The sequence below is a fragment of the Hippopotamus amphibius genome, chromosome 3 (assembly GCF_030028045.1).
Source record: "Hippopotamus amphibius kiboko isolate mHipAmp2 chromosome 3, mHipAmp2.hap2, whole genome shotgun sequence".
Lineage (NCBI taxonomy): Eukaryota > Metazoa > Chordata > Mammalia > Artiodactyla > Hippopotamidae > Hippopotamus > Hippopotamus amphibius.
In genome coordinates this window covers 155355179-155382362 of record NC_080188.1, presented here as the reverse complement: position 1 = coordinate 155382362, position 27184 = coordinate 155355179, and the positions used below count along the sequence as shown (strand labels likewise).

The 27184-nt window shown below is 51.6% G+C and overlaps 1 protein-coding gene across 3 annotated transcripts in view; it reads right to left on the bottom strand.

The window, feature by feature from the left end:
• Positions 1–27184, bottom strand: part of RASSF5 (Ras association domain family member 5) — a 70512-nt gene that overhangs the window by 22660 nt on the left and 20668 nt on the right. For 2 of the 3 annotated variants that reach the window (XM_057727716.1, XM_057727718.1), the window contains exon 2: positions 20884–21005. In XM_057727716.1, coding sequence (XP_057583699.1) covers positions 20884–21005 — 122 coding nt within the window. Of the gene's footprint in view, positions 1–6472; positions 7009–20883; positions 21006–27184 lie in introns of those variants that run through there. The other variant, XM_057727719.1, reaches the window with a different exon arrangement.

Below are 27184 nucleotides of genomic sequence, written 5' to 3'. Positions count from 1 at the left end.
ATCCCCAGAGAATATGCCATGCCAGGACTGGGATGCAATTTTATGGGTAGATTGAGACATCCAGAAGAAGAAACCAAGGTCCTGAATGAAGACAGGTCTGGGTCCCCTACACAGGAGGATCTGAAAGCCAGAAGGCACGCAGGTGTGGGTTACCTGGTGCATCAAGAGCAGGAGAGGGAACACAGGCTGCTGGGCACCCAGGCTGGGCCCGATGGTGCCTGCCTGTCAAGCTCATGGGACAGAAGCTGGATCCAGAGTCCAACCTGATGGTGTAAACTAAGAGCTGGGATTCAACGTTGATACCAGTATAACGTCTTCCCTTCTCCCTAAACTGCGTGGGTGAATGGGTGTTGCATGTGCCCTGAGCTATGATTGCTATTGCTTTAGAGGGAAAAGCCAGCTGAGTCAGGATAAACAGTCTAAACTTGTGAGGAGAAAGGAGTGGGTGGGAGGGGAGAAATCTGGAACACAAAGGTGAGGATGTCTTGGATAAGTCCCAGGTGGTCCTGGAGAAGGGGCTCATGTTAGCCTTTGAGGCCCTCTTCCCGACCCCACCCTAGGGAAGTCCTTACAATTTAGAGAACCTGGTAGTCAGGATCTACCCCCACCAGTCCCATGAGAAACTGGTAAGAAGGCTCTGCTCCCATGCAAAGTGGTGAGGGACCCTCAGTTAAAGAAGAAAAGAAGGACAGCCTCATATGACACTTGCTAAAAGGACTACATGAAGTGCCTGAGTCTGGAGGGTTGAAGTGTCTTGGCCACAGCTCCTCAGTGAAGAGCTGGAGCTGAGAAGAGAAGCCAAGATTTCACTTACAGTTCTGTGCTGCTTCTGTTACATCGCGCACTGGTCACGATCACCAAGGGCTGTCCCCTCAACATCCCCGCTCACATGCTGTAGTGAGAGTAATGGGCTCTGAGTCCTTGGTTTTGTCTCTACTTAGCTGTGTGACCAGGGATAAAGCCTTTTACCTTCTGGGCGTCAGCCTAGAAACCCCCCTGGAATCTGTGATAAATGCTCATCTTGCATTCCAATTGAAGTCATCAATTACCAAATATTTCCTAAACAGGTGGTTCCCAGCTCTCAGTATATATGAGGATCACCAGGGGGAAATATTAAAAAAGCATATTTGAGGGTCCTACCTCCAAAGATTCAGGAGCCAAGAATTCTAGAGTGGGGCCCTTGACCCTCCATTTTCAAAGAGTGATTCAAAGAAAAATTCTGATGTCAGTGGCCCAGGCAAACGGTGAGCATCACTGAAGGCGTTGGATGCTACAGAGGAGCCAGGGCAGTGCTGGGTAAGGAGAAGCATCTGTCCTCAAAAAGTCCCCCGTATAGTTGGGGGAGACAGGACCTCCGTCCCAGGAGCAGCACATCCTTGGTGACAGATGGAGACGTACAAAGTCAATGAGACAGAGGTTACGGCCCCTCACCAAGAAAGCAGAGCAGAGCTTCCAAAGGTGGTTGGGCGGAGAGGTGGGAGGAGAGATGCATGGCAGAGACAGCTAAGCGTTTACCACAACCGGCTTCCTAGGCCACCTGGGCTCACAGCTGTACTTCATTTCCCAACCTCCCTGTGGTTAGGTGTGGCCACGTGACTGAGTTCTGGCCAATAGCACATGGGTGTAAAACACACACACCATTTCCGGGCCTGGCCGGCAAAATCTCCTGCATGTTATCCTGAGCCCCACCTGCCATTGTAACTGTACTTAAAGAGGGAAATAAACTTCTATTATATCCAACGACTGAAAATAGAGGGGGCTGTTTGTTACAACAGTTCGTCCATCCTGATTATAAAGGATGCAACAGAGATGTGGTAGCAACTAAACTTAGCCGGTATGCAGTCAGTGCCTGCTTTTGTAACCAGTACTTGATGCTGCCTTGCACCTGAAAGGGATGCGAGTTCTGATCTTACAGGGCTTACCATCTCCACAGAGAAAAGAAACACTGGGAAGGGCCAGAGAAACAAGAAGTAAATTCCACAGGAGGGGAGGACAGACTCCAGCCCCGGAGGAAAGCTACTGCCTGGCTGTGCCGGCGTGAAGAGTCTTTTGAGGTGAGTCTTGGGCTGGGCAGGCTTCTGAGAAAGCACGTAAGAAAGCAGTTGTATGGTCCAACGGTTCTGAAGATTTCATTTTTATTGCTCAAATCTGGAACTAACTTATTTTTAGCATTCTTTTCTCTCATGCCAAGAAGCTCAGGGGCAGGTGCTGAGCCCAAGGTCTGGGTGTGCCTGCTGCTGGCAGAGAGATGGGAACTTCCCTGACTGGTCCCAGGGCTGTCAGGCTTGGATGACGTCCCTGGAGCCACAGAGGCCCAAGAGGAGATGAGGCAAGTGCAGGGAAGGGACCAGGAGTGGCTTCGCACTGTGACCTCTGAGACACCCCCTCCCTTCCTCTTTGCATCTTCCTTGAATTTTTCAAGAATCAATGGTGTCGGTGTAGACCAGGGAGGGCCTGGGTGTGAAGGGTGGGGTGAGAGGATGGGAAAATATTCCGGCTTTGCTTAGGTACAATATTTAACCACAGATAGAGCCAACCTTGCGCCTCCATATCCACAAAGAAAACACACGTGACGAAGATACAACAAGCAGTATTCTAGGACAGACACGAAGAAGAACTTGCAAAGTTGTAAGATTCTGGGACCGATGGCAGGGAACCCTGCTAGTGTCAAGTGCTGAGTGAATGTTCCTTAGGCCAGTGTGCCTTAGGAATGGAGGGACAGTGAGACCCTGATGGAGTGGAGGGATGGTAAGGACCCTGCACCCCTTTCCTAGCCTGAGGTTGTTTGGGTCTTTCCATTTTGTAGAAGGCTCTGAGAGGACAAGGACTGCAGTTCACCCCTGTCTCCCACCGAGTGAAGATGACCAAGCAGAGCTCTTGACAAGGTGTCCAAGAGGGCTGTTCGTTCTGGCTCCACCCAGCCCAATATTTGGCCTAGTGGAGTCCTTGCACCTCTCTGGCCTCAGCCTCTCCATCTGTAAAGTGAGGTGCCAGACCTGGTTCCTTCCAGCTCTGACATGCTGCAAGCAGCAGGCTTTCTGTGTCCCCAGAGCACTCACCCCGATGTGCTGGGTGGCTCCTGGGGTCCTGGAGCCTGAGGAACATACAGAGAGAGCTCAGAGTGCCTATGTCCCTGCTCAGAGGTCAAAACCCTAAACTGCCGCCTGCTGCAGGCACTTGGGGAACTGATGGGAGTGGAAGCTGGTCTCACTTCCAGGGTCAGATCCCAGACAGGAAGAAAGGAGTAGCTGGCAGCGATGATCAGAGGTCCCAGTCACCAGACCCACAAATCACCAAATCCTGCCTTTCGTGGGACTAAAGCAGAAAAACCTCTGGGCTGGGAGATGAGAGATGTAGGTTCCATCCCTGGGTCCACGATGAACTTGCTGTGTGACCTTGAATGACCCCCACCCAACTCCAGTGTCTTGGCCTGGGTGACCGTGCGTGCGCCTTCCTGAGAGCAGCTTGGTCTGCATCTCTGAGCATGCAGGTTGGGTTTCCCCCAAGCCACCAGGAACCCCGTTTGGACACATGACCCAGGGTAAGCAATCTAATAGTGCCCAGTGGCCAAGGGGGACGTCCCCAGAGGGCGCCCCCTCAGCCCCCTGAAACAGAGACTGAAAACTGGATCTCTCTGCCCCTCTCAGACAAGGCCAAGACCCCAGGAAGCTGCTGTTTTCTGAAAGAAGAGAACAAGCCGGGGCCCAGGGCCTGGCGCCACTTCCTCTGCTGCTACCCCTCCATCTTCAGGGCCTCCTCTCTGTGAATGAGGGCCCTCCCCGCCCTCCCACCTCCTGCCAAACGGGTGGAGAGAGGTCTCCGGAACTCCTTGGAGGCCGGGCCAGTGGAGGCTCCCAGAACAGCAGGAGGCTTCCCCTGCAGCTCCGCTCCAGCGGGCATACGTGCCCGTGCCCGCCAGCAGCAGAGACACGTTGTTCTGACAAGGCTATTTATAGAAGCTGGCTCGGCCTTTCCCGAATGGGGGCCTCAGTCTCTCAGCGACCAGGAAACACATAAACGCCTTTCCTTGGAGACAGGAAAGAGGAATTCTCCTAGGAGCTCAGATGTGATCTCTCTTTGCGGAGGAAAAAAAGCAATGTTAGGGGCCAGAATGGGGTCAGGATGTGGCAGATCTCAGAAACCCTTTCCAGAAGCGGCTCCAAGGCAGAAGAGAGAGCTGAAATGTTATTAAAGGCGGGAACACACGCAGAGGGCCCAGAGACTGAAATACGTGGATGAAGCCTCCCAGCTCCTAAGTCAGCCACACGCACCCCTTCACGGGCAGCGCCAGCGGGGCCACCCCCGTGCCTGCTCCCCCACGAGAGGCGGCCCTGCAACCCCTGCCTCCCTGGAGGGGGCTGTGCGGATGGCAAGTCTGGTGCGGAGAACATCTCTTCCTGACAGCAGCTCTGAATCTCCGTCAAGGCTCTCCTCACACTGCAGTGAGGCAGAGGTCGGCGACAAGAGGGGCCAATGCCCGCCTCTCTTTCTTTCTTTGAAGCATTTATCCTTGACACCCTGTGTGGGGTTCAACAGAATCTGCTTCTCAGAAGGGAATTCTCGCCCTCTCAGGGCTTATAGATTTGGGCAAAATGAGGCAGGGGGCTATGCAGAGGCCTCATGACATGCAGTGGATTCAAGAACCAGACAAAGTAAAGAAAGAGTCGACGTGGGCACCAAACCGAATGTGTGTTTTCAGGAATGATGCTTGGAAGGGGATTTTCGGGGACAATGAAGAGAGAAGGCTATTTGGACCAAGGAACAAGTCACCCCCCTCCACGCCCACCCCACCTCAGCATATTTTATTGTAAAATATCTCTGCTTCTCCCAAGAAATACCAGAAACAGATACCTTTTTCATTTGCCCAGGGAAAGAAACCTCAGCCTTTGCAGCACCCCTTGCTCTACCCAATCAGGCAAAAAAAGCCCATCTTCTGGGACCAGGGGCTGGCAGTGAGCGCAGCAGCTAAACTTTGTTCTAAAAACAGGAACCATTTCCTTCCCAGGCAACAGCAACACTCTCTAGAGCAATGGGTCTCAGCCTCAGCTGCATCTCAGAAGGACCTAGGAAGCTATTCAAAATCTTGATGCCCAGGCGTCCCCCCAGACCAATGAAATCAGACTCCCCTGCTGTGGGACCCAAGTAGCCACATTTCCTAAAGCTCAGCAGGTCATTCCAGTGTGCAGCTAAGGTTGAGAACCCCCGGTCTAAATAAAGACCTCAGATAGCTGGCGTGCCCTCACGCGTATGTGTATGGGTGGAGGTGAGGTTGGGAGGAGGTCTACACAATGAGGCACGAACCCCAAGAGAGAGCTGGACACCTCCCTCTGCAGCCGTGCTTTCTGCATGAGCCCTCCTTACCTCGCCCCCAGCCCTGGATAACAAGTGTAGCTTCTCGAAGAGGTGCCCCAGAACACAGGTGGCTGGTTCCAGAGGCCTGTTTTAGGTGATCCTTCAAATACTAAAATCAAAACCTCTCTTCTGATTCTTGGGCAGCTTCTCACAATTGATAAGTCCAGGGTGTTTGTTTGACGGTCAGAACCCAGCAAATGCGGGCCTGACGGGCAAGATGAATTATTAACCATGGAGGCCACAGAGTCAGGCCTGGGGAAGTTTTTGGTTAATTCTACTTGGTGTAGGACTGCTGAATTAATGATGAGCCTGCACACACCTGTGAAATTTTAACAGCTCACTTCTGTCTACAAATAGGCCCTTTCAGGCAAGGACCTGGCTTGGAGCCTTCTCATCTAAATAACACAACAAATAAATACACAGAGCTCTGCCACCACTCCCACCAAGTATGTGGCAGATACATGGCCGCAACTGGGAGGGTGCGGCCAGGGCACTCAGGCAAGCTGGGTGTCTAGCATCTACAACCCCATTAGGGGACACGTGCAAACCCCTTTAGGTTACCCCCAACTAACCCAGGAAGTCAAACTGGTAGTAGGATCATGACCTAGGAGAGAAGTTTTAGTTTGCTTCTAAAAACACCCGAGACTTCTGCAAAGTTGCTGGACTGTGTTTTAAGATGGTTTCTGGCCATTTGTAATACGGAAGTCTCAGCCTATGCGTGTTTATCTTAAGGAGGGACTGGGTGCCATCCCCTTGCCATCTAGAGCTTCAAAGCTCGGATTTGAGGGAAGGTCACCTTCCCAGGCACAGGTGAGCATGTCGCCAAACCACGAGCAAAGTGCTGTCCCCAAATCCTAGAGAGCCATTTTGAAAGGTCCAGGGACAGGAAATGCTGAAAGGAGCATTAAAAAAAGAACAGTGTTTGCCGCTGGTCCCCAAAGGGCTCCAGATCCAACCCCGGGTCTGCTCTGCTCAGCCAACAAGTTCAAGAGGGTCCACAGGGCAACTGCCCACACACTCCAGTAAGACATGACTGTTTGTTTGCCAGGAGCAAGGTTTCCCTTCTAGACCACAGAGGTTATTTCCCCACAATGAAAGCCTCTTGTATTATTTTGTTTACCTTCAAAGGATGTTTGCTCTGCACATTCCTGAAAAAGGTGGTCTTGGCAGTGAAGAAGCAGTCCTCCAATTCCTCCTCCAGGCTGCAGTATCCACTGCTCATGCTGCTGTCCACGGTCATCTAGCCCGGAGCCCCGGCCGGAGGCAGCGAGCGCATCTGATGGGGCCAGGCTCGGGATGCCTCGGAGGGAGGTGGGGACCCCTCCCCACGCGGCCGCGGCGCGAGCTTCTAGCCCCGCCGGGCAGTGAGTCCGTTACTGCGCCGGGCAGACCCGGCGCCGGCTGCCTCGGTGTTTTACACTGGGGCCCGAGTGGCTCAGGCAGCGGGGTAACCTGTTCCCCGGAGGCTGCCAGCACGGAGGTCGGACCTGGATGTCACCTCGCGCACCTCGCTCCCCAGCTCACTCGGCATCTGCGGCTTCATCTCCTCCGCGCGGGCTCCCCCCTCCGCCCCGCGCGCAGAGCGCCATCTCGACACCTCCCCCGCCTCCCGCTCCTTTCCTGCCCCTTGCACTGCACGCAGAGTTCGGAAGCCACTTCCTCTAGCAAGGTTCCTCAAAGCCGCTGGCTGTCGCGGTGCCCCTCCCCCTCCTCCCACCCCAGGCCTGCGCCTCCCCACCCTGCCGCTGGACCACGTTGGCAAGTGGACCTAGGGCATCACGAGTCAGATGAGGGATGCAGGGCAGGAATAGACTAAGATGGACCAGAGGGAGAATATTTCCTCTGTCCTTTCTTCATCTTTCTGCAAGCAGCTCATTCTCATCACCCAGGATGGCTCAGGTTCGGGAGTAGAATGTGCTCTGAGGTCGACAGCATCCCTCCTCCCTTCCCCCATCCACTGCCTCACCCCACCCTCTCATTCCCCATTCACTGGGTGAAGGAGCCAGGTCAATCAGAGTGGTTAGAGAAGTGACTGCAGAAGAAGAAAATCAATATCTGGCCTCCCTGAAGAAGCAGCAATATTTTAACTCGGAAATACCAGAAGAAACTGCAGGGCCCCTCTCCACCAAGCATATGCAAATCACGTACAAAGTTATGGCAACCTGCAGAGCAAGCAGGCCCCTCCACCCACACGGGGAACTTGGCCCTCAGGAAGCCTCAGGTTACTAAAGGAGCCGGCAGACACCACCCAGGTTATTGGTGCATGTTCCTGGCTGTCTGGCCAACATCTTGTGATTCCCATCAAGGACAGCTCAATTACATTTCTCCATCACACTGGATGTAGGAACACCTTCCTTGACTGGGGCTGAATCCTTCAAATCCTTCATCCATAGTACTTACTGCCTGTGCCCAGCGATTTACATGCAGTCTGTCATTTAACTTTCCCAATAGCCTTGAGATAGAGATTTTTATTCCCTTTTTATGGATGAGGAAACTGAAGCTCAGAGTCACACGTGTAGGACGTGTGTGCTGGGGCTCAGCCCCAGGTCTGTGCAATTCCAGGGCCCGTGCACCCAGCCACTGTGATGTACAGTCTCTCAGCAGGGATGGGACTGATTTGGTATGCATGCTGCCATCTTTCAACAGAGCGGGGCTTGGAGTCTCAGAAAAAGAAAACAAGACTTCAGAGCCTGGCAATGCCAGGGGCGCCATGCTTGTGGAGTCTGATGGCCTGGGGACCCCAGGCAGACCCCGGGAGCACCCTGGAGAGTGTCTGAGAGGGGTTATCAGGACATTCTCCAAGTCTGCATCTCCTGTAGCTCTGAAACAATCCAGTCCTGGGGCACAAGCTGGGCGGAGGGCTGGACTCAGCCCCCAGACTGCAAGCTGCCAACTCCATTTTAAGCTCCGGCTATTTTTGTGAGGAACCCTCTTCTCCCCCGTCTTAGTCAAATCTGTCAGTGCTCAGGATGGTTTCAAACTGCAGCCCAATTTGGCTCCATCCTCCCACACAGTCTTTTTTCCAGAAGGCTGTGAGTGCCTGGCAGGCACAAACACCAGCTAGCTGAGAGCCAGAGCCCCAGCCGGCTGACCGCCCGTAGCTCCAGAGAACAGTCAATACTGGTAGCTGCCTCCTTTGGCAGGGAGATAATAAGTGGAGGTAAACAGCTGGAGGTGGGGGCTGGGGTGAGCTACATGGTGTTTCCAGGGAAGAACTCACATTAGTGGGGTTGAAAGTAGGTTTTGGCTATGTCTGGAGCAATCTTTTCTTCAAATGAGTATTTTAAAGGCTGTTTTTTTTTGGCGGGGGGGGGGGGGGGGGCGGGTTATGCCAGAGACTGTGGTCCAGGAAAAGGAAGCTGGTTTTGGCCTCACCAGCACCCCCAAGGCCAATGCCAGAATGATGAATGCTATAGGGAGGGGGGCTCTGTGTGACCCTTGGGTCATCAGTAACAGCCTACCTGCTTTGTCCAGCCAATGAAGGAACACACGTTTCTTTATAAAAGGAACCTCCTTGCTCAGTGGGAATCCAATATTTAAGGAAACAACAGGCCCCAGATTCTCTGGCCACACTGTGTCCTTGGAGTGACACAGTGACCTCTGCAGAGCAACTGCAGTGCTACACATTCAAAATGTACAATCTTAAAATACAGCTAATAATAAGCTTTTTGAACTGCAAGCCAAAGTACCCCAGGAGTCAGCGTGAGTCTCTCCTTGCGGACAGCGCACTAGATGCCAGACCTACTTAGGAGAAGGTTTAAGTGACACTGTGTTCTTGTAGGGTTCTGCTGCCAGCCAGTTCAAATATTAAGAAAACTGACATCTGAATAGGGCTTTTCAAAGCTCTTTTACCTTGTCACTTGGGTTGCTCTACAACCGGGAGGGCAGAGTTTTACCCACTTTATGCAGATGAGGAAACTGAGGGAAGCAACATGTTCCATCACAGCTCATGATGTACTTTCAAAGCCTAATTAGTGTCTCTGTCTCCACCCCACTCCACCTGTCAATGAGTCTAGGCTTGGAAGGAACCCATGTGTAAGAAGCAAAACAGAGACTGCTGGTGAGGACCCTGCGACGCTTCTGAACCTGGCAAAGATCACATGTGATACAATGAGTTGGCCAGCCTCCAAGACGAAAAATCCAGACTGAAGATCCACAGTCCCAAAGGGAGGAAGACTGGATTCCTTTCAGTGTCCAATGACTGTGTTTGTACCTCTTCCCCATGAATAATCAACAGTAATGATAACCTGGCCGGGGGAGGGGAGAAGGTGGCAGGAAGAGCCTGAGTAACAGCCTTTTACGCCTCTGGAAGTGAGCACACAAAGGATGGGAACCGGCTGTTCTTGTCCCTGGTCCCAGGAAGAGGTCTGGACCTGAAGCTGCAGCATCTGGAGCCCCAAAGCCATGACATTATTGTTGGCAGGTGGTGGGGAGGGGAAAGCAGGTTCAGAAAGTTCCATGGAAACGGTGGATGGGTGACTTCCCTGTCTCAGAGAGTCAGATGATGAAAGACATTATTTTAAGCTTTCTTCCTCTCTCAAATGCCATCCTGACATGTGGCCAGATCCCCTTGTTAAATCCACCCTGTGGATCTGTGTTCCAGAAAAGCGGTGGTACAAAAATGGAAGCCGGGAGCTGGTATTCTAGGACCAGATCCAACTCTAGCTCGCTATGGGCTCTTGAGCAACTTTAGACCTCAGCTCTCCTCATCTGATCAGTTGAGGAGTCCAGAGATCAGATTTGGGGCCTCATGACTGACCAACATATTCAGAGGCTGAAAACTGGGTGAGGTGCCAACCCCCCCACCCAGAAACACTGTCCTAGTAACTTTATGTGTCTCATTTCATTTAATCCCTACAACAACCCGACGGGGGAGCTGCAGTTATTATCTCTATTCTGCAGAGTGGAAGAGGAGGTTCTGGCAGGTTAAATAACTTGCACATAATCAGACGTGCTAGTTCATGGTGGAGCCGAGCCAGCCCCGCTGGTCTGACTCCAGACCCCACGCCCTTGAACGCTCTGCAGTAGTGCATACAGAGTATGTAGTACCTATCCCCTAATTGATCTCAGGATAGCCATACGGCCTGAAATCGTAGCCCATCACAAGTCAGGAGCCGCTTTGTCAGTCTGTCTGTGACCCTGTCTTCCCTTTGGCTCACTGGGGGTTTCCAGAGTTCAGCCACTGACTGTTTTCTTCACACTCCCCCCCACCCCCCATATGCCTGTGCTCTCCCAGGGAGCTTAGTCTCACCTAGGCCAGTGGTATCAACTACACTTGATAGACGCGTGTCTCATAATTCTCTCTCTCCCAGGCAGCTCCAGATGGATACCTGCACCAGCTCACTGGGTACCTAACCCCCCCCCCCACTAAAGCCTCCCTCTCAACAGGTCCAAATTGAGCTGATTATCCCCTGCCTCACCCTCTACCTGCTCCCCCTCCTTTAGAACTTCCTATCTTGATGAGTGCCATTAACACAGATTATTGCAAAGCCTTCAGTAGTTTCCCTTGTTCCCATCTCTGCCTCCTCCCAACTCCTCACCATCTTGTTGCCAAAGTTACCCTTCTAGACCAAGATCTGATCAGGGTTGTTCTGTCATAAAACCCTTCCATTCAGGGGCCCACTAATAATTATTGAATACGTACTGAGTATCAAGACCTAGTGTCAAGCTCATTCGTTTATTCAACAAATAATTAGTGAGCACCTTCCACAGGGCAGGCACTGGACTGGGTGTTCTGAAGAAGTCCCTGCCTTCTCACAAGGGCTGGTCTAGTGGGACGACATGAACGAAGATGTTACATTGGTGTTACTGTGCTCTCACACACTTCATTCTTGCACTTAAGCCTCATGACCCCACAAGAACGTATTTTACAGACGGGTAAGCTGAGGCTCACGGTGGCTAATTTTGCCCAAAGTCAAAGAGCAAGTAAAGAGTGGAATCAGATTGCAAACCCAGAGCCTCTGTGTCTGACAGTTTTGCATCACAGTTGCCCTCCCTCCAGTGACGCCCCAGTGTCTACAGCCATATCCTGAAACTCTGGAGCGGGTGCTTCAAGTCCCTTCACAGCACGTGCCCAGCCACCAGGTCACACCCGCCTCCAGCTACAGTCAGGGACCCCTCCTTACAGCCGCACACATTTGATTCACATTCTTGGCCGCTGTCCTGCCCTCTCATGGTCCTGTTGTTGCTGTTTCCTCCGCCTGTCGAAACCCTCCTGTGTCCTCCCGCTTCCCGACACGTGTCCACCAACCATGACCACACCTCCCCCACCTTCCTGGCGCCTCTCAGAAGTAGCCTTTTTCAGATGTCCTCTCTGGGGTGAATCTTAAGAACGTCACCCTCCATCCTGAGAGCAGCATTTGACAGCATTAAACCGCCCGTGCACAGCACAGAGCTCAATTTCCCCTCAGGTGACTTCCTGTTGTAAGAGGTATGTGGCTGCATACCATTTAGGCTGACTCACGGGACAGTCACTTTCGCGGGCCTTCTAGCCCACTGCACACTTCTCTTGCTTGGCTGCCAGGCTGACAGCTTCGATAAGGCCCTGACACAAACACCGAAGGCAGTTAAGTCAGCCCATACTAAGAGGCAGGGGCTCATGAAGAGCTCATGATGGGTCTGAGTCAGGCACTGGGCGTCTGCTGTCTAATTGCCCTCCTTTAGAGGAGCTAGAGGATCATAAAAGATGCTTCTGATCAACAACCCCATCCCTCACGTGGCCCTCTTCAGTCCTCCAGCAGTCTGGGCAGTGTGATCACAGGAGTGAGGCATGTGAACAACTCTTGCACCACTACATGGAGAAGGAGGGCCTTGTTGCCTCCTTAGAGCCTCAGGACGACCTGGCCCAGCCAGAGGTCATCTCAGGTACCTACTGATTCTAGGAGAGAAGGAGTGGGTGGGGCTGTGAGGGGCAGAGAGAAATGTCTCCAGTGCTTAAGGATTTCTAGAGAAATAAGTTCTAGAGCTCTGTCCCTCCTTGGAGCCAGGATATCAAGTGCCTCCTGGTTGGGAAGCCATTCCCCTCTGTCTGATCAGAATTGAGCTCCCCTGGGTTGGCCTGGGCTGGTTAGATAGGCCTTAGGGCAGCTCCTGTTAGAGGCAGCTGTTTAGTGGAGTTGAATCACTGACAGCTTTGGCCAGCACTTCTGGCTTCTTGAATGCAGAGGGAAATCTGTGGATGGGGGAGCAACGGTCCCAGATATAGCCAGAGTGAAGCAGGGTGCTGGGGACCTGCTCCTTCCTTTGGCACCTGAGGAGGGGCTGGCAACAAATGAGATAAAATGGAATCATAAAATGTACTCGATTAATCCAAAAGAAGGACAGAAAGAAAAGAAAAAGGAAACAAAGAACAGATAGGACAAATAGAAAACAAACAGCAAGATGATAGACTTAGAATCTAATTATATCAATAAGCACATTAAATGCAAATGAGCTAAATAACCCAATTAAAGGGCAGAGATGATCCAACTGGATTAAGAAAAACAATTCAACTATTTGCTGTCCATAAGAAATGACCTTTACGTATAAAGACACAAATGGCCTAAAAGTAAAAGGATGGATAAAGAAACATCATGCTCATGGTGATCAAAAGAAAGCTGGAGTGGCTCTGTTAACATCAGACGAAGTAGATTTCTGAACAAAGAATCTTACCAGGGATAAAGAAGGTTATTTTGTAATGATAAAGGGTCAGTTAATCGCGAGAATGTAATAATCTTAAACGTTTATGCACTGAATAATGGGGCTTCAACACACAAGACAGAACTGTAAGGAGAACTTGGCACATCCACAATTATAGTTGGCGATTTCAGCACCCCTCTCTCAATAACTGATAAAACAAGCAGACAGAACACATGGTATGTCTCAACAAATGTTAGCTACTGTTGTTATCATTTACAATTCGGGTTGATAAACCTTTATCGAGCATTTCAGAGGAGACCGAGGACCAGAATCCCCAGAGAGGTGCACAGGCATCTATCAAGAGTGTCACTTAAGGAGCCCCAGCCTCTCTGCAGAGATAGACCTGGTGGCCCAGGTTCTCCCCTCAGGCCCCCTGGCTCCCCCGTGTGGTAGCTCTGGGTTCAGCACGTGGTGTTGGGCTGAGGGCTGGGGCAGGACTGGTCATAGGCGCTTCCTCCTCTGAAGGCTTCTGGAAAAGCAGAGCCCCCCGCCCCGGTAGGGAGACAGCGGCGTGGCTGCAGGAGGGAGCACAGGGCCAGGAGCCAGGAAACTCAGCTCTTCACGCCAGCTGAGTCACTGCTCAGCGGCTGCAGGGGCTGAGGGAGGTGATTCCAGCAGGGGCCCTGCTAAGGAACGATGGTGGTGGGCTGGGGGTGGGGGTGGGGGTGTAGGCAGAAAGGCAGCAGGGACCTGACCTGCGGGGCTGAAACACCAGCAGGCCAGGCTGACCCACCCTGGAAGCCGGCTGTCCCTTTGGTGAATGCGGACAGGGTCTTGAGTCATTTTATCAGCAGAGTAGAGCAAATAACTCAGGCTGCAAAGGAGGGGATAATTGTAAGTCTTACAGCAAAAAGTACCCGCCAAACCACAAAGCCATAGTGTCCTGGTTTTATATCCAGGAGAGTAATCCATCTTTCTGGTACTGTGGAGAGCAGGCAGAGCCAGACCATGAAGGGTTTTGTGTGCTAATCCAGACTGACTGATTTTGAGGGTCATAGCAACACATGAAGGGTTTCCATCACAGGGTGACATGATAGCAAATCCAGTAAGGTTGTTGGAAGCACCAGAGATGGCCCTGGAATGTTACCTGGTGATACCGACATGCTTTCACATACATCTTCTCACCAGAGCCACACAACCACCACTCTCAGAAGAAAAACCGGAGGCTCAGAGAAACTAAAAGGCTTGTCCCTGGTCACATGCCAAGAATGTCATCCACACAATCTGAGTTAGAACCTAGCTCTCCTGTCACTCAGGCCAAGGTTCTTTCTTTTCTTTAAGAAAATATGTATTGCCTTTTAGAAATATTACACTAGAAACACACGACAGCATCTGGTTATTCAAACAGCCCCGACGCAAATAGCAAAAGTTGAAAGTTCTCTCACTGTACCTGTCATCTCCTACCCCCTTCCAAAGTGAAATCTCTTCTAACAGCTGGCTAGGCGCCCTCCAGGCCCTCACTCTACATTTACACACACACGTACAAAGTACAAATGGGCTTGTCCTATATGTACTACTGGGTGACTTGTCTCTGTTGGCACTATTCTTTGTCAGTACATACAGATCATCCCTCCTTTGGAAGCACATCCTGGTCTTAGTGCTGGTGGCTGGAATTTCCTTCCCGGCATCCCCGCAGTTCTCCCCATTGTTCACAGGGCCCCTGAGGCAGGGGCTGGACCCAATGCCCTGGTAGTCAGGGCACCAAATGACCAGAGAGCAGCCTCTGTAGGCAGCATTTCCCACTGAGGGCCTCTGAAAAAAATTTAGAACAATGCCTGGCTGGCTCCAGAACTACGTTTGGAAGGAATCTGAGACAGTCCTTAGACATAGTTTTTTTTAAATTTTAGAGATTAAATATTAATTTAACGTTTGTCAGGAAAAAAAATTCTAAGTACACCAACGGTGATTCAAGGATTTAAAAATTTTCCTTTAACACAACTTTAAGTTTAATAAGTCTATTTAAAGAGAAATATTAAGTAAATAGTAGCACAGGTGGAATACTGATTGATAGCACAGGTGAGCTCTGACCATGGCCAGAATCCTAAGTATGGAAAGTACCTGAGTAAGGTTTGGGAACTGCTGTGGGAGGGGCTGGACTTGGCAGGCGGGGACCTGGGAGCCTGGTTTCTGAATGCTGCTCCTGGGTTCTGGGGGGCCAGGAGGAGGGGACGGAATCCAGGCCTGATGGATACCATTCAATCCCTGGTTGCAAGTGATTTGAGTGGAAGGAAAAGTGCTTATGTTTTTGTCTTGTCGTCTGTGCATTCCAGGTACCAAGAAAAGTGGCATCAAAGGCCGGGGATACAGAGCTGGGGGTGGGGGACAGAGCTGCCGGGACCCCCCTGGGCTGCAGATTCAACAGCTGTGGGCAAAGGCTTCCTCTCTTGGGATCTGCTTCCCCAAAGGCAATGAAAGGACTGAATCAAACTAGCAGAGGTCTCACTTCATACTGAAGGCACTGGGGAGCCCCTGGGAGTTTTTTTCAACACGGGGGTGACAGAATAAGAGCACCTTTAGGACCTCCTGAAGTATGAGGTCTTTGGAGCATGCCCCCAAATAAAGGAGCTGCAGCTGTTTGGGCAACGTACTGCGATCATCAGCCGATGGCAACCATGTCCTCTAGGAAACAGGCTTAAACTGAAGAAGGGGTGGACTTGAAGGGAATTTGCTTGGTCAGCATGGGTGCCCAAGAGAAAAGCCAGACATCACAGACCTCAGAGGTCTCCAAGGAGAGACTGACAAAAGCATAGGCAGCTCCCAGCCACTCTTCCTCTGTTTCTCCACCTGAGAGAGACTTGCACGACCCACAGGCCTTGTGAGTGCCGCTGGGGCTCTGAGCCCTTCCCTGCCCCCTCACACACCCACCCCTTCCTCCTCCCTCCCGCCTCCCTCTGGCATGGCAGAGAGAAGACAGCCAGAACCTTGAGATTCCTGCTTTTCAAAGGTTAAGGCCAAACACTTATCTACAGGATGATCTCAACCGTGTTTTGAAAAATGTATGAACGTACAGGAAGAAAATATAAAAATATTAACTAACAGGGGTTCCTTCTGGATGGAGGAAGATCAATAATTTTCTTTAAAATGTTTTCCTTAAAGATCAAAGCGGAGAAATGCCATCAAGCTGAGACCTCCTGACAGCCATGTGCTACCAAACTAGTTGAGCTCTGACCAGGGCCAGGGCCACAATAAATCCCACCCCCTCACCACCCCCACCCCCACCCCCAAAGTGGCCCTCGCACATTTGGTTAGCTCAGACCAGGTGACAAAGGTCAAGGTGAACGAAAGCTCCATCCTGGTATCCAACAGAAAATCAAGCCAAGGCGGAAATCAGCACAAACAAGCTTTTTAGAAAAGGCGAGTGAGCCTGGAGCAGGGCCCGGGTTTTATTGATAGAAGGCTAGGTCCTGCCCCAGTTGTGCTGAAGCAGGCAGCCAGGCCTGTCCAAGGCAAACACTGCAGCCCAGCCCAGCCTGCCCGGGAGCAAACCCCACTCCGGGCTGGCTGCGGGTAGGGGGCTGCTCTGCATCCACGAGGGACTCTGGGCTCCTTCTAAATGGCTCCTTCTACATTTCAGTGGTGGTTCTGCTCTAGACACAGCCCTGATTTAGCTTGCCAGAAAATTCCAAGGTTGACTCATCTTCCCAACAGAGGGAAGGGAGTCACTCTGCTTCCAAATACTCAGACTTGGAAACACCTGTTCACTGTTGAAAATATGAAGATGAGACAGACATCCAGCAAAGCCCAGGCCCTACTCTGGGGTCTCCCCCGCCCCTGCCCTGGGCCCCTCCTGCCTCCCACCCCCTGCAAACCCCCAGGCCCCTGCACTTGAGAGCTGGCTAAGCCACTCTAGGGCAGGGTTTCTCAACCTCTGCACTGTTCACATTTGGGGCCAGATGATTCTTTGTTGCAGGGTGGGGGGAGGGGGGTTGGGGGGAGGCTGCGCAGTGGAGGCTGTTTAGCAGCATCCCTGGCCTCTACCCACAAGGTGTCAGGAGCCTCCTCCAAGCTGTGACAACTGAAAATGTCTCCAGTAACAGCCAAATGTCCCACCTGATGGAGGGGGGCAAAATTACCGCCCTCCCCGCCCCCATTTGAGACCTGCTGCTCTAGAGGAGGAAAGAGAGACGGAAAGTAGAAATCCAGGATGTAGCGGAGGAGCAGGCTCTGGGATGGGCGATGGGTAGGCTCAAGGGGAACAGAAAGAAGAGAGACTTGGAAGTTCCCAATGGGAAAGAAAATTGGGAAAATAAAGAGTCGTTTAAATAAGATTTTTAGGAAATGTTCCTATATCGTGTGCTATGTAACATCCCTCCTCCATTTTCTAAAGAAAACCTTCAGCAAAAATGTGCATCATTCACCAGGGCTTTGGGGTCAGAAAGCCTTTGTCTCCCTTTTTTTTCTCATCCTAGATGGGGCAAGGCCCTCCCAAGAGATCTGGTTACACTTGGACTACAGTTTCAATTCCAAGGTGTGCAGAGGGTGTACAGAATTTTTTTTCTCATACTAAACAAATGAGTTACTTTATTCTGTTTATGGATGGAACATTCCTCCATGATGAATGAAATTGATTCAAATTTATTACTTGCCCCCCCCCCCCCTTTCTTTTTTAAATCTTTTGGCCACGCCACTCGGCATGTGGAATCTTACTTCCCTGACCAGGGAGTGAACCTGCACCCCCTGCGCTGGCAGTGCCGAGTCTTAACCACTGGACCGCCAGGGAAGTCCTATCGTATAGGCAAACCCCAATCGGCAGTACATTGACACAGCATTCTTAACCAGAGATGGGTTTATCTCAAGTACATTTGCAAGACCTGCAACATCAGTGTGCTCATCTATGGAAACAAATATCTTATAGAGTTTCAAAATAATCACCTTCAAGAGGAGGAACTGCTATATAACTGTCATTAGATACTAGCACAGCCAGATAAAAAAGTCCTGTTATATAAATTGCGTACTACATTGTAACCTAGTGATCCAGAGAGTTGAGGGCCCGCATCAGTGATCTTATCAATAGCATATTTCTCAGGCAAACTCCATATCTTTATGTCATCTTCTGTGATATAGCCAGGCTGTACCACCCACCATGCCTCTATGGCAATTTGCACGGGCTTTACTGGGAAAATATCATGGGCCGTTTTCCTTCTGAAAAAAATTTTTGATGATCTACACGGATTCATCAGATCAATGTATTGGTTTCTTCCTATGCCAAGAAGCCTTAGACAGGCAGCAGCAGTAAAACTGGGCAATGAATCATAACTTTTCTCACTGTTCATAATGTCATCCATAGTCCCAGCATGATATGAACATGATGTTATCCTCAGTCCCTTCACCGTGATATCCCATCAATGGTAACGTACAGCATGAGATGATCTGGACTGTACGGTTCCTCATAGTACTTGCATTCATCCTTCTTCACATGTTTAAGTATGTCTATATCGGAACTGATTGCGAATCGTGTACAGGGCAACCTGCTTCTCATATTCCCTCTGTGAATTTCCAAGACTCTGCCTCACGTTGGCCGGCAGCTTGCTCCAGGGGTAGTTGTGCCGGGTATGGAACTCTACAGCTATGCGCATGGTGCCGGGAGCCTGGATGGGCGGCGGCGGCGGCCCGGCCCGTGGCTGGAAAGACGCCTCCTGCCTGCCCGCTCTCACAGTGAGGGTGGCCCAGGCTGCCCCACTGCCAGGGTGCCTGATGGCTTGGTGAGGCCCGGGCCCCAGGGTGCAGGAGTAGCCAAGAGGGGCAGCTCCAAGTTTCTTCTTGATGTACAGAATTTTAAAAAGTATTTTTTAGAACCGATTCAATATCATTCTTATAAAAATACACATCATATTTGTTTTCTGGTACTGCTTTCCCAGTGGGAGAAAAAGGGTTGGGGAACAGCAGGGAGGCTGGTAGCACCCGGGGGGGGCCAGGGTGACTGAACATTGTTGAGTGTGTACATCATGGTCAGAAAGAGCATGCGGATGGCTGGTCTGGGGACTCGGGGCTGGACTCCGATTCCCCAGGCCCACTCGTGTCCTCTTGAGGAAATAACCATTCACTCAGCATCTGTGTTGTCTCTCCCGGCACCTGGGGCTTTTTCCTCAGAAACATGGGGTTTATTTAAAGTCTTGCTACCCTGCTTTACTGCATCACTAACTCCCTGGCATTCCTGGACCTGGCACATGGTCTACACGCAAAACATATTTGTTAAATAAATAAATGATGTCCTGGGACACTCCTCACTTCCTTGACCAGCAACCTTCAACTCATACATTAAGGCTTAGAGCAAATGTCACCTCCCCTGGAAAGTGTTCCCTGATTTCTCCCAACAGAAACAATTGCACTGTATACTCAAAACACTTGATTCATACTTTTATTGAAACATGTATCACAGTATATACTATTTGGTTGTAGTCTACCTCCCCTGCCAGAATGTAAGCTCTTTGAGGACAAGAACTGTGATGTATCATTTATTATCCCCACTCTTACCAGCGCTTGGCATACAGTAGATAGTCAATCAGTGTTTGACCAACGCAAGAATTAAAAACAGTGCTGCCCGCTCAAGTCCTGTCTCCCTCCCGAATCCTCAACATCAAAGGTCAGACACATCCCAGCTCAAGTGCCTTGGCAAAGCCCAGAACCAACAGCTGCTTTGGGGATCAACTTCCTGGTCCTCTGACACAGGGAAAGAACCTCTGTGCAGTGTCTGGCTGGCTGACTGGCAGGCAGGATGATGCGCTGAGAAGCCTTGGCCCTGGCCCCCTCACCGCCCCGGGACTGCGAGGCCTCAGAGGCTCCTCAGGAGCTTTCTCTGGGATCCCCACCCCTACCCACACCCACAGCCACACCTGTGACTGCAGCCCTAGGCCAAAGCAGGCCCTGTGCTTGGGGTGGACTACAGGACACTTCTCAAGAGCGACAGACTTCCCCGTGTCACTGATTCTGTTCCGTCCCCTAGCCACTTGGAAAGAGGTGTGGGATACTGTGATTTTTTTAATAAGAAATATATATTTCGTCTCTGTCTCCGTTTCTGGCACAGAGCCTCCTAAAACCCTTGGAACGTCCTGAGGAGAGCAACAAAGGTGTTTCTTGTGATGTTAATGAGGTGACTTTTCCCCACCTAAGATACAGGCTAGTTGCCAGGAGAACCAAGCAAGTGTTGGAGGGTTGGAACTTTCGGTCCTCCCCCCCTCCCCCCACCCTGACCTCTGGGGAGGGGAGGGGGGCTGGAGGATGAATTGCCAGTGGCTAACGATTTAATCAATGTCTGTGTAATAAAGCCTCCATAAAAACCCAAAAAGTTGGGGCTTGGAGAGCTTCTGGGTGGGTGAACACATAGGGGTGCAGGGACAGTGGTGCCTGGAGAGGGCATGGAAGGTCTGTGCCCCTGCCCCATACCTTGCCCTCTGCATCTCTTCCATCTGGCTGTTCCCCTGTTATATCCCTTTATAACACACTGGCAATCTAGTAGGTAAAATGTTTCCTTGAGTTCTGGGAGCTGCTCTAGGAAATTAATCAAACCCAAGGACGAAGCTGCAGGAGGTGACAACACGGCCTTGAGATTGGTATCTGCAGTGGGGGAGGGGGGGCGGCACAGACAAGTGCCAGAATCGAGCTGAGCTGGAGGACGCCCCGTGCGTGTCAGAGGATGGCTTCGGGGGTGCGGGAACCCCCCACCCCCACGTCAGCATCAGGTGCAGAGTCGGAGTGTGTGCTGTGGACCCCGCCTGGCCGGAACGGGACCCCAACATCCAGCACCCGTGGAAGACTCACACCACCTCCCGCTCACCACAGCTCCTGGGAGGGATGGGGGGGCCCGGCACACCTCAGGGGCTGTTCCCAGCCTGGTCCTCGCGCCCTGCTGCCTACCTGGCTGAAGGTCGCAGTGAGGGTACTTTCTGGAGAGGGTCTTTCCCGGGAGGGGCCTTCCTGCTGACTGCAGTCCAGCTGGATGAGGCTGCGGCACTCTGGATGGCAGGTGAATTTACAGTCTGGAGGGAGAGAACCGCACGGGGATTAGGGGCCAGACAGGAGGCCCAGAGAAATGCCCTGGCAGACAGCGTGTAGCTCCTGGAGGAAAGGGCACACGGGAGGGGCGTGCAGGGGAGGGAACATTGTGAGACTGTCACCCGCTCTCCACGCCACCACGAATGGTGAAGGTGAGCAGGTGCTTTACAGTCTGCAAACTGTTTCCACCTCTATCATTGTGCGTGACCCTGCAACCACCATTATGGCCACTTTATAGACAGGAAATTGGGGCCTAGGGACACTGGTGACTTTCTAAGGGCAGGTCATCTGGCTTCTGGCTGGCGCTCTTTCCACTAACTTATGTTAATCACCAGGGGTCACAGAGCCCTGGGAAGGACTTAACTTTTCTGCGCCTTGTTTTGCAGTCTGTAAAATACAGGTCCTAACTGCCCAGGCTGGTGCACAAGGATGTTTATAGTTATAGGGGAGGACAGTTCTTAACAAATTAAAGGTGCCTCTGAGGACAAAGGCACTATTATCAACAGGAAGGGCTGTCACCTGTCTCTGTCTCTGTCCCTGCCCCTGCCCCATCTAGGAATGTGGGATGGCTTCTCTAACCCAGCTGACATAGCTTACAGACAGCGTCCCAAACTAGGTGCTTTGGGGAAAAGCACACGTTTATTTCCTAGACAATGTTCACTTCCACGGAAGTAGGTCTTAATGACCAGAGTTGCAAAGAGCCTGGGGAACTACCTTAGAGATGGGAACGCTGAGACTCAGAGAGGTGAAGCGAGGTGTCCAGTGACACAGAGCTCAGTGGCAGAGCCAAAGCTGCGAGCAGTCTCTAGCTTCCTCAGGGCTCTTTCTAGAGCCTCCTTGGTAGAAAAGAGGTGACATTGAAGGGGGCAGGAGGCAGCGAGGCTGGGGCAGGCAAGGGGAGGGGAGTGTGTATGGAGGACGGGAGTGAAAAAAAGGTTGGTAGCAAGAGAAATCAAGACAAGCCCATCAGCAGGCAAAATGCTCAGACGTGAGGTTGGTTCCCGCAGAAGCTGCTGGGCCCGCCAGGGTCACCTGTCCTGGAGGTGCCACAGCTCAGCCAGAAGGGCCAGCTGAGGGAGGCTGCTTGGAGTCTCCATGAGAAGACTGCTCAATTGTGACGCTAGGTGTGCGGGCATGTGGCAGGGGACACGACAGCCTGGACTTGTCTGGATATCCTGGGGACGAGGGGACGACTTTTGGTTGATAAGGACTGAGCCTCCTGACACTCTTTTCCCTTCTTTTAAACAAGCTCCAAAACCTCAGCACACTGGATCGTCTTCTTAAAGCTGCTGAAGCACACTCCACCTTGGGGGGTGGGGTGGGGGGGTCTCCTCTTCTCCCCACTCTTTTGGGGAGTTTTGGAATGAGACCCCAGTGTTCCCCTTCCCTTACATCCCCAAAGATGAGCACCTGGACCACATTCCTTGTACAGGTTTTGCCATTAATGCCTGTAGGGGAGCATCTGGCAAATGTGGGGACATGAAGAGATTCCAGAACTCTGCGACCTTCTGATTCAGTGGTCTGCAGTCATGACCACCTTTCTGGGGTGGCGTTTAGAAGCCCTACTGCTCACCTCCCTGATGCCTGCCAACAAGGCCCACTGCCACGTCCCCTGCTTCAGACCCCACCCTTGTCTGGGCCTTCCCAACTCTCCTCTGGAGGAGCTGTGCTCTCACCTGGAGAGCGGATGGGTGGAGCCCACTCTGAGCCACGCACCATTCCCCTGCCAGCGCCCACATGCATTCCTGGGCCCCCCAGTAGGAGATCTCTGCCCAGCATGAGAATGGCCTCACCCCTGGTGGGTTGAAGGGCACGGTGGGGGTGGCGGGTGGTGTGCAGGCCAAGTCTCCCCTGTCTGCAGTGCCCAGAAACGCCAGGGCTTTGATAAGGAAGCACTGGGGCCAGAGCCCACACAGAGAGGCATTGTTCATGCGCTGCTCCTGGGACACACCTGTCCAGCTCCTGGCCACACTCTGAGCGATGAAGAATGCTCCGGAGTTGCCAAGGAGTGGAGACGCGCCAGCTTTACCTCGAGTGAGAGCTGCCCCCGGCTCCCAGAGGGGACAGCATCTTGAGAAAGGAAGAAATCTTCCAGCCTTCTCTTTCAACGCCACATCCTGCTGACATGGGCACTCTGTGTCCATCTGTGCATCTGAATCTCTCCATGTCTGTCTGTCTGCTGTCTGTCTCTCTCTGCATGCTCTCTCTCTTTCTCACACACACACACACACTCTGAAAACAGCACCAAAACCACAAGAAGATTTTTTTTTACAGACCTGACGCTGAGCTGGACAGAACGAGGGAACAGAAGCCTCCAAGAGGAGTGGCTTGGAATTTTATAAAAAGCACATTTGAGCACCAATGAGTCTGTCCCATCACACTGTGTAATCACAGACTGTAGCAAAACCACTGAAGCACGTCTTGATATTTCCTGGCCCCTGGAAATGCTAAGTCCAGAGCTTTTAGGCCAACAGAGATGAAGTCAGAGTCCCCATGCCCTTTTCCACACACAGAAGTGAACCCCGCCAGCCACAGCCAGGAGCCTGCAGGCCTCATGTGCTCCGAGTGGGGACATCCACGAGGTTGCAAAGGCAGGGTTGTGTTCCGCTGGGACCCAGTGATTAAACTCCCACAGGCCTTCTTCCCTCAAGATAGGAGGAATGATGGAGACACAACTACAGGCGGGCCCTTCTCCAAGGAGGGAACTGTGTGCCAGGATGGAGAGAGGGCTCCTAGGGGCCACCCTCAGACCCAGGCTGCACTGGTTTCCTTGTGGCTATAACAAAGCACCACCAACGAGGTGGCTTAAAACTGAAATTTACTGTCTCTCAGTTCTGGAGGCTAGAAGTCTGAAATCAAGTTGTCAGCAGGGTCATGTGCCTTCTGAAGCCTGTAGGAAGATCATTTCTTGCCTCTTCCCAGCTTCTGGTGGTTTGCTGGCACTCTTTCGTGGTCCTCGGCTTGCAGCTACATCACTCCAATCTCTGCCTCCATCTCTACATGATCGTCTCCCTGTGCGCCTGTGGCTTCACATGGTCCTCTTCACCTGTCACCAGTCATATTGGATTAGGGGACCATCCTACTCTAGTGTGACCTCTTCTTAACTAATTATATCTGCAACTACCTTGTTTCCAAACAAGGTCACCTTCTGATGTACTGGGGGTTAGAACTTTGAGATATTTTTTTTGGAGGGGGGATACAATTCAACCTATAACACAAACCCTGGGCCATGTGGGGAACCCAGAGCCCTTAGTCTCAAACAGATGCGGGTTCCTCATGGACACCATCTCCGGAGGTCAGCAGCAGACTGGCGGAGGAAGGAGGCCAAGGAGCGCTGAGCTGAGGCCAGGACCACCCCCCTCCTCCCACCAGCCCTGCTCCTGGACTTCTCAGTCCTTGAAGGTCACCACCAAACGCAGCATCTCGATCAAGGGGGTCAGGCCCAGAGGTCATGGCAACCTATGTCCAAAGATACAACCTTTCTTCCACGTCAGCCCAGAGGAGAAGAATTCAGCAGACAGAAATGTGCTAGATTGTTTTTCAAAATGCAGAAGCTACAAACCTCCCCTTGGTTCCCAGCGCCGCCAAAGTTCGTTCCTGCCTGACCCCAGTTGCCAAATGCACACGCACACACACGCACACACAGAGGCACAGGAAGAGGCTAATTTTTCTGAACCAGAGGAATTCTGTTGATAAGGAACCCTCAAGGCCCTTTCACTCCAGGGTCGTATGCAAGATTCCAAGAGAGTGTGGAGCTCTCCACTTCACTCTCCCTCTCCTCCAGCTGGAGCCAGGATGTGGGGTGAGGATGGGGCAGCCTCCCAGGATTCAGAGCCTGGGTTACAACAAGCCCACAGGCCTCCCCTGTGGTCACTCCCAGGCCAGTGAAGAGCAGCTTCTCACCCTGCATGACCAAAGCCACTACTGAGGCCCGAGGGGAAGCATGTCAGCCTCTGAATCCAGGAGCCCTGTGTCCATGCTGTGGGTACCCCAGGCCTTCTTGGACAAGGTCAACTTCAGGACACACTTACCACTTCCCCTGTTCCCCCCTCAGGACCAGGCCTGTGCTATGGGGTAATGGCAGGAGGATGGACTTGGAGGAAGGCCTGGCTTTCACTCATTGCTCAACCAGCTTCGTGACCTTGGGTAAGTTATTGAACTCCTCTGATCATTAATTTCCTCAGCTATAAAGTGAGACTAATAGCCTGTTCATAGGGCTGCCGTGAGGATTAAATGGGGTCCATGATGTAAAGCACAGGAGGCCTGGGACATGCAGGCCCCCAGTTAGTGTTCCATCCCACCTCTCCCAACACTGCTCTGCCGTGCGGATTCCTTCCCAGGCCACCAAGCTCCTGGTGGCTCACCTGTAGTCTCACCAGCCTCCCCCTAGCCAGCCATTTCCAAACCAAGCACACAAATAGCTTTTAGTTTTAAAATAATTTTGTTCTTAGGCACTACAGAGAAATCTGAAAAAACAAACACAAAATGGAAAAGAATATGAAAAAGAATGTATATATTTGTATAACTGAATCACTTTGCTGTACAGCAGAAATCAACACAACATTGTTAAATCAACAATACTTCAATCAAATAAATTTTTTTAAAAATTAAAAAAAAAATTAAAAAACAGGGATTTCCCTGGTGGTCCAGTGATTAAGACTCCATGCTCCCAATGCAGGGGGCCCGGGTTTGATCCCTGGTCAGGGAACTAGGTCCCACATGCCGCAACTAAAAGATCCCATGTGCCGCAACTAAGACTCGGCACAGCCAAATAAATAAATAAATAAATAAATATTTAAACAAACAAATAAAATAAAAGTAAATTAAAAAACAAACAAAAACCACTATCACCACTACCACTCAAAAAAAAAAAAAAAAGCATTGGAAAATTCCAATGTTACGAAAGTTTTTTAAAAGTAAGGTCTTTCCGAGCAAGTCAGTGGGGGTGGTCCTCAGTCTTGGGGTCCCTGTCTTAGCTCCATTCTCAGATATTTCTTCAAGAGTCTCCCATTCTTGTGCTGGGGGTCCCTCCACTCAAGACCAACTATGTCCACTCAGAGACCCCCCAGAATGCTCTCTGTGCCTGTCTGTCCCAGGCTGGCCCGGCGCTGCCCCGCCACCTGCAGCCCCGCTGCACCCTGCAGCCTTGACCCCACCTGCTCCCCCGGCTAGAAGCCCCTCTCCATGTGGCTCCAAGATTTCCCCTTGGACTTCATGCCCTTTAGTTTCCTCTGCAACCACATGCCCCTCTAAGTCCCCAGGGCTGCAGTTTCTGAAGTCCACCCTTTGCTCTGGGCTCTGCTCAGTGTTCGAGAGGACCAGCCACTATTAAGCATTTGGGAGGGGATGAGTATGACTTGGTTGAGTGAATAGAGGAAGGAATGAATGGTCGTCTGCCTTTTGCTGAAGTGGAGAGACCAAAGCGTGAGTGCTGGCCTGCCCCTGGGCTAGTGTCCTAACTCCCACGTGCCTCAGCTTCCCCTCTGCTAATGGAGCTGATGGCAGTACCTGCCTCACAGGGTTGCTACGAGTATTAAATGAGGTAATTACGTAAATCATAACACTACACGTGATGCAAACTAAGAAATCAACAAATATTAGCTATTCTTATTAACCAGCTAAAATCCAAGTCAGCCTCACCAGTGGCCACAGCATCTGGCATCCTTATCCCAGAAGCCCATCTATGCACATCCCATCACTGCCCACTGACCTTCCTCCAGACCTCCAAGTTCTGATACAGAAGGCCCTGAGGCATTCTCATACCACCATTGAGCCCCTCTCCCCAGCCTGAGCAAGGGAGGCCCCTGGTCTCAGCTCCCTGCAGAGGTGAGGCGCCAGGTGTGCGTGGAGCCTGGGACGGGGCAACCCTCCCCCACTTCGGAGAGGCACTTCTGCCCACCTGAGATGTCTCTCCTCCCTGCCTTCTTACCCACATCCTCCAGTATCTGAACTTCTAAAATCTTGCTCTAGTTTCAGAAAAGAAAATTGTTAACCAAAATTGATAACTTCCAGTATTAGAGAGGACATGGGTAAAAGAGAAGGTTCTTGCCTTATTGGTGGTAACAGTTTCCTGCAGGAATTCATCCGCAATGTGTATTTATTTGTATCTAAATATGTCACCACTACTGTCATACAGAGTAAAGTAAGTCAGAAAGAGAAAAAC